This window comes from Cebidichthys violaceus, unplaced genomic scaffold (genome assembly GCF_023349555.1).
Source record: "Cebidichthys violaceus isolate CVI_PGR_0920_01 unplaced genomic scaffold, fCebVio1.0.p SCAF_40, whole genome shotgun sequence".
In the NCBI taxonomy this organism is placed as follows: domain Eukaryota; kingdom Metazoa; phylum Chordata; class Actinopteri; order Perciformes; family Stichaeidae; genus Cebidichthys; species Cebidichthys violaceus.
Genome location: NW_027176595.1, coordinates 4,166 through 11,805, shown reverse-complemented (window position 1 = coordinate 11,805; position 7,640 = coordinate 4,166). Strand labels below are relative to the sequence as shown.

The 7,640-nt window shown below is 36.6% G+C and overlaps 2 gene segments (V, D, J or C); both read left to right on the top strand.

Moving 5' to 3' along the window:
* The first annotated feature begins 584 nt into the window (after positions 1–584).
* LOC137885559 (Ig heavy chain V region 6.96-like) lies at positions 585–2,769 on the top strand. The segment is given in 4 exon segments: positions 585–633; positions 716–1,051; positions 2,453–2,461; positions 2,591–2,769. Coding segments are annotated over 4 exon segments (573 nt in total).
* A 1,186-nt stretch (positions 2,770–3,955) lies between these two features.
* On the top strand, positions 3,956–4,480 carry LOC137885558 (Ig heavy chain V region 5A-like). The segment is given in 2 exon segments: positions 3,956–4,061; positions 4,155–4,480. Coding segments are annotated over 2 exon segments (432 nt in total).
* The last annotated feature ends 3,160 nt before the right edge of the window (positions 4,481–7,640 follow it).

The window sequence follows — 7,640 nt, the reverse complement described above, 5'->3', positions numbered from 1 at the left end:
TATGTCAACTGACATAAACACTACAAGACAACTACTGATGATTGTATATTTGTCCAAATCAAACCCAAGTTACTTTTTTGACCTAATCTAATGATCCAACCATTGATCAGTATAAACAGTGGATCTACAGTACATATGTCAGGGTAAAGTACAATCTGAAATCTGTTTCTAAACACATTATTCATGTTAAAATAACAGCTTAAAACATGAGAAAAGATTTAACTATAGTATCCAATTGTGGAGTCAGACAGTTAAACTGTTTTTCACCATTTAAATTAAAACAAATCTTTTTTTGAATACTTGCCGATTTGTTGATCATTTAAATTTGACTGAAACATACTGTGACAAACTCAGAACAAATTTATATTTATATTACTATTAAATGTTGCTCTTTAGTTACTTGATTGTGACTTTTATCAACACATTACAACTAATATTTATTCACAAATTACAGGAAAAGATTCAAGTCTGATCCAGCTGTGTCCTTCCTGTGAGGAGGAGTCAATGCAAAACTCAGACGTCTTCCAGCTCTACTTATGTGACTGCAGAGAGGAGGACAGAGGACAGTGGACACACAGTGTAACATGATGGACTATAGGACAGGACTGCTGCTCTTCACTATCTGCTGGGCAGGTGAAGATAGTCACTGATCTTTGTCTTTGATGGCTTTTCTTTGTGGCACCACCTTATTTCACATTTTCTATTCTCTTGACAGGTGTTGATGGTCAGACTCTGACAGAATCTGAACCAGTGATTAAAAGGCCTGGAGAATCACACAGACTGACTTGTACAACATCTGGATTCACATTCAGTGACTACCGTATGCACTGGGTCAGACAGGCTCCTGGAAAAGGACTGGAGTGGATCGCTTATATCAGCAGTGATAGTGCTTATATCTACTACTCTCAGTCAGTTCAAGGCCGGTTTACCATCTCCAGAGACAACAGCAGACAGCAGCTGTATCTGCAGATGAACAGTCTGAAGACGGAAGATTCTGCTGTTTATTATTGTGCTCGAGAGACCCACAGTGACTGGAGCTGGTTGAGCAGCTGTACAAAATCCTACAATACTAATTCTTACTGTGCTAATATACTAAGCAATACTTCTATTTTTTGTATCTGTTGTTTTTAATAAAATCATGATCAAGGCCAGCATCAACCATAAACAATATCTAATAAAAGTATGAATAAAAAAATATCCAACAAATATAAAATTGTTATAGCTGGATCAGTAGTGACTGCAGCTTCATGTGATTCATGTGATACAAGTTGTAGCTCACTATCTCAAATATGAATACACAAGTACAAACCATAAATTATACAAAATCAGTTTGAAAAGACAAAAATATTGAAAAATAGTTGATCACAGAGCGAGCTTGTGTGAATCAAAAAATAATGAGAAAAGTCCACGATCCACAATATGTTCTAAACATTGGTGTATGATAAAACATGACGACAAGAACTACGGTGGCCCTCTGGTAAGGAGCTACTCTTATCAATACTCTGTTCTTCTTAATGACTAAATAATTGCCTTTAAAAACACACATAACATTTTAAAAACAAATAAATTCAGAACAGGATAAGAATGTATTCATTATTTAGATATAACAAATTATTGTTTCTAAAGCAGCAACAGTTATCTTTACAACAGCAAAGTCACTTCATAAAGTCATTAATCTCTCACTGGAAGCAAATCTAAAATGTCAATAAAACACACATTTCTGAGTGAAGTTCATAAATGATAATAATCAATAATGAAGAACACAGACATCAGATATATTTTTATATTTTTTAAATGCATTGGGCCGATCATGCTGCGTTTATGTGCAGACAGAGCCGACTGAAACACGTTTCACATTGGTATTGTATGTATTGATAAAGTTTTGGCTTTGTACTTTATTGCAGTAAGCAATAAAGTTGTAAGCACTGTTACAACAGCAACAACAGTAACAAGCAAAGTAGTCGTCAACTCGAGTAATCTTCACTTCCCCTGGTTCACTTCAGCGTCTCCACCGCAGCTCACTCAATATCAACTAAAGAAAACATAGTTATGAATATTAAATTCCATTTCTGCCAAATAATCCCCCTAAATGTTACACACGGTTCCTTTAACGCAAATTGAATTAAAATATGTCAGACAAACTTAAAATCAACTGACTTGGAGGAAACTGATTCTACACTTCCACCAAACAATAAACTGAGAGCCAAGTGCATTCTAGTTCTATGCTCCCTGTGAGGAGGAGTCAATGCAAAACTCAGACGTCTTCCAGCTCTACTTATGTGACTGCAGAGAGGAGGACAGAGGACAGTGGACACACAGTGTAACATGATGGACTATAGGACAGGACTGCTGCTCTTCACTATCTGCTGGGCAGGTAAAGATTTACACTTAGTTTTACATTTATTATATTTGTGTTAACAGCTCATTTCACTTCTTTCTATTCTCTTGACAGGTGTTGATGGTCAGACTCTGACAGAATCTGAACCAGTGATTAAAAGGCCTGGAGAATCTCACAGGTTGATCTGTACAGCCTCTGGATTCACATTCAGCAGCTATGAAATGAACTGAGTCAGACAGGCTCCTGGAAAAGGACTGGAGTGGGGTGCCTGGATTGATGATGGTAGCGGGAGCTCCAAATCCTACTCTCAGTCAGTTCAAGGCCGGTTTACCATCTCCAGAGACAACAGCAGACAGCAGGTGTATCTGCAGATGAACAGTCTGAAGACTGAAGATTCTGCTGTTTATTATTGTGCTAGAGACTCACAGTGACTGGAGCTGGTTGAGCAGCTGTACAAAATCCTACAATAATACTCACTGTTATTTGGACGGTATAGAGAAAGATTAGTTAGATTATTATAGTATTTATATCATATACTTAATTTCTGTATATATCATTTTTACATGATTTGGTTAACTTTACATATATCCTTGAATTACACACATTTCTACAAACATTTCCTGAAAATTATTAATAAATATTAAACGCAAAAAACAGAATACAGATAACTTGTTCATAAAAGGGCCAAAGACAGCAAAACAAAAGTAAAACATTTGACTATTTTCATCACATATTGTACTCAACTGCTTCATGAAAAGCATTTCTGACTAAAGACAGCAGTGATCCATAAAGTGGAGGAGAAGTGGAAAGATGACAGCATTTTACTTTATTGTTAACAACTAAAGGAATCATATATGGAGATGAATACTTCATTTAGAACGTTTTTTCATCTTTAGGAGGGTATAATATAAGATGTGGAGAGAATAATGACAGTTTTATAAAATAAAGTTATGTGAATATAAATAAAAATGACCTAATCTGCATATTGGCAGGAGTAAACCTGTGTCTTTATTTCTGATCTTTCTAATCTTTTTCTTTTGTTTGAGTATCTTTGAGTATCAGGAAGACTGTATGTGTTCATTCCAGAACAGAATTCAGAATCAAGAAATAAACCTCAAACTTAAGCTCTCTGTCAAAGATACAATAGAGCCACAATAACAGGAACAGACACAGGAAGGAGCAACGCAAAAACTTGACATGTCAACAAAGTCTCAACTTTGCTTTCTTTTCTGCACATTCTGAACTTCAGTTCAACATCATCAACACACTTTAGCGGAACATAGTCTCAATAAAACGGCTTCATTCACACAGGTTTTATTGCAGCTCTTCCATATGTATTTGAAGCAGACATTAAATATTCTGTTGATCTGAGTGTAAATGTACATCGGTTAGTTTGACATGCCTGACTTGTGTTAGAAGTTTTGTGTAGAAATAAAAGAATTCACTTTAAGTTATTGTTTTAAATAATAAATACATTTTCTGTCATGTGTCAACATGTTTATGACACTATTCCAAGCTTTGACTATTAGTGACAGAAGAGTTCATCCCTCTTTTACAGCCTGTCAGTGTCCTTCTCTATGCAAAGCAAACTTCCTCACAGTCTGCTTTAAAGGCTTGATGTCATTGAGTCAGTTGCAGCAGAAGAGGAGAAGCTCCCATCAGATCAACCTCAATTCCAACATGTTCTCTGTCGCTCTGCTGCTGCTGCTGGCTGCTGGATCCTGTGAGTCTCACTGAGGCAGAGACAACAACATCACAGTACAATGACTGATCACTGTCATTACATTAATACAATATTCAATCTTTTCCTCCACAGGTGTGAAGTGTGAACAGTTGACACAGCCAGCCTCTGTGACTGTGCAGCCAGGTCAACGTCTGACCATCACCTGTCAGGTCTCTTATGCTCTTAGCAGCTACCGCACAGCTTGGATCAGACAGCCTGCAGGGAAAGGACTGGAATGGATTGGAGATGCCCATGTTGGCCACAACACATACTACAAAGATTCACTGAAGAACAAGTTCAGTATCAGCTTCGACTCTTCCAGCAAAACAGTGACTCTAACTGGACAGAATGTGCAGCCTGAAGACACTGCTGTGTATTACTGTGCCAGAAGAGCCACAATAACACAAAACCATCAGTAGACCTGAACAAAAACCTCTCAGTGTCTGAACACTTGTAACATGAAGCCACCAGAGGAGGAGCCCTCACACCACTAATGATTTCAACACCAGATCACTGTCACAGTAAAGAGAAAATATGTTTGAGCAACAAAAAAGTAAAGGGAATATAACATGTATTATAAAATACAATAATATTTATAATATTTAATATACGGTGAAGACATTTTCCTAAAAGTGTCTTCTGTGTGTGACTCACAATATTTATGTGATAACATTACTAAAAACTGCATTTTCAAAAGTTAATTATCAAACAAGAAATGAAAAACAATTAATAAATGTATTTGTACTCACTGAAAAACATCAATGGTATCTGTGGTATCAATGCACTGAAGTAATTAAATGTTTAATAAAGCTTAATTAATAATCTCAACAAATTATGAAAGGTATGACTCGTGAACACTTTATGAAAAAATCATCAGTATAACATAAAGAGCAACATTTGTTAATATTTGGTAATTATTCAAATATAAATACAATTCTCACTTTAGGGATATTGTAAAACTGATTGTTCTGTCTTCATGTGATGCAGACTGTGCTAAATAATGAAAGACAACAAACTGTCATTTTGTGTTTGTCAACCTTTTACACAAATTATACTGAAAGATGCTAAAAGGACTCAGTAAACATTCATTCTTCAGATTCACCAAACTGTTACTGATTCAAGTCAAATCCAGTTCCTCACTGTGAGGAGGAGTCAATGCAAAACTCAGACGTCTTCCAGCTCTACTTATGTGACTGCAGAGAGGAGGACAGAGGACAGTGGACACACAGTGTAACATGATGGACTATAGGACAGGACTGCTGCTCTTAACTATCTGCTGGACAGGTGAAGATAGTCACTGATCTTTGTCTTTGATGGCTTTTCTTTGTGTCACCACCTTATTTCACATTTTCTATTCTCTTGACAGGTGTTGATGGTCAGACTCTGACAGAATCTGAACCAGTGGTTAAAAGGCCTGGAGAATCACACAGACTGACTTGTACAACATCTGGATTCACATTCAGCAGCTCCTATATGAGCTGGATAAGACAGGCTCCTGGAAAAGGACTGGAGTGGATCGCTTATCACAGCACTGGTAGTTCTCATATCTATTACTCCCAGTCAGTCCAGAGTAGATTCACCATCTCCAGAGATGACTCCAGCAGTAAACTCTATCTACAGATGAACAGTCTGAAGACCGAAGACACAGCAGTGTATTACTGCGCCAGAAGAGACACAGTGAGAGACAATAATAGGAGAGTCGTTCAAAAACTACTTCCTCTATTCTGGGAACATTCAGTTGTCTCAGTGTCTCTATTTTGTAATAAATAAAAATGATGAAATTCTGTGTATAAGTGTGGTGAGACTGGGTCTCTTAATGTGTCTTAATGAGGATGCAAGAAGTTCAAGCAAGAAAATTACATTTTGGTCAGAAAAATACAAAGCTTCCAAGTGATTTGCAGTTTGTACACTTTTTTTCTGAATACATCACAAAATCCTGAAATTACAAACATGAAAAAAGGAGAAAAAAAAAGACTTTTACAGAAACGTTTAGATATTTATTCAGTTAAATCGCAACTTCAGCCGAATCGAAAAAAAAGATACTTTTTAAAAAGTTGATTATCTGAAAGAAAATGGAGGAATAATGTTTTCCTCAAAGACACCAGACTCTGATGGGCTTCTAAACTTGACTCTAAAATGAATCAAGTACACCTGAGATGATCAGTCCTTCTTTGTTCTTTGGATCTCACTAGTGTCAATATCTTCTTCAAGGAGGGATTGATGTGGAGAATATGATCACTCAACACTCATCTCTGTATGAGAAGCATGAAGCATGAGTCAGGGCTTTGAAAACACATGTCAAAGAGTGTTAGGACAGTTTATCATGATTAACAACAATTATAAGACAACCTTATTGTAATTAAAGCATTAATTAGCTCTGGCTAATAGGCATTGATAATTAAAAGCAAAGTTAACGGTTGTTTTATTCTGTAAATACAGGAACATTTTCAAAATTAAATAAAATATAATAATGTAAAATGTAAAGCAGAGATGATTTTCAGGCATGAAAACTATAGTTTCACTCTGCAGATATAATAACACTGAACAGACTCTTCTATTGGCTGCAGTTAGACCAGTGATGATGCTTCACATGTTTGATTATATGCAAACTCAGTGAGCTCCCTTGTTACTTGGCTATAAAAACATCACATCAGGCTGTTAGTGAAGTTCATATCTCTTCAGTTTCAACATAAACCATGTTGTCTGTAGCTCTGCTGCTGCTGTTGGCAGCTGGATGTGAGTCTCTCTGGATTTCTCAAAATCAACAATTCTGCTTCAATATTTTGTTACAAAACATTTCCTTTTTTTAACAGGTGTGAAGTGTGAACAGTTGACACAGCCAGCCTCTGTGACTGTGCAGCCAGGTCAACGTCTGACCATCACCTGTCAGGTCTCTTATGCTCTTAGCAGCTACTACACAGCTTGGATCAGACAGCCTGCAGGGAAAGGACTGGAGTGGATTGGAATGAAATACACTGGAGATTCATACTACAAAGATTCACTGAAGAACAAGTTCAGTATCGACTTAGACACTTCCAGCAAAACAGTGACTCTAACTGGACAGAATGTGCAGCCTGAAGACACTGCTGTGTATTACTGTGCCAGAGAGCCACAATAACACAAACCATCAGTAGACCTGAACAAAAACCTCTCAGTGTCTGAACACTTGTAACATGAAGCCACCAGAGGAGGAGCCCTCACACCACTAATGATTTCAACACCAGATCACTGTTAATAAATACATCTCTAAACTTGATTGTAAAAGCTTGTGATCTAACTACCAATGAATCCTTAAGATGTCAGTTTTTCTTCCATGATGTCATTATTTCCAAAAAAAATCCCACACAATTATTATATGAATCATAGCTGCATTAGTGGATGAGTCAGTTGTCTGTAGCAAACTACATGATGATGTTTATTAGTCAAACTACTAAAAAGTTTGTTTTCATCAACAACTTAAAAGGGTGTTTGTCAGAGATTCAAGTTTCACCTTTGTTTTGATTCATTTGAATGAATTTCATTCAGTTGATTTACTGTCATCATTAAGTAAATCAGCCTCCTCATGTGTTACCTCATAAA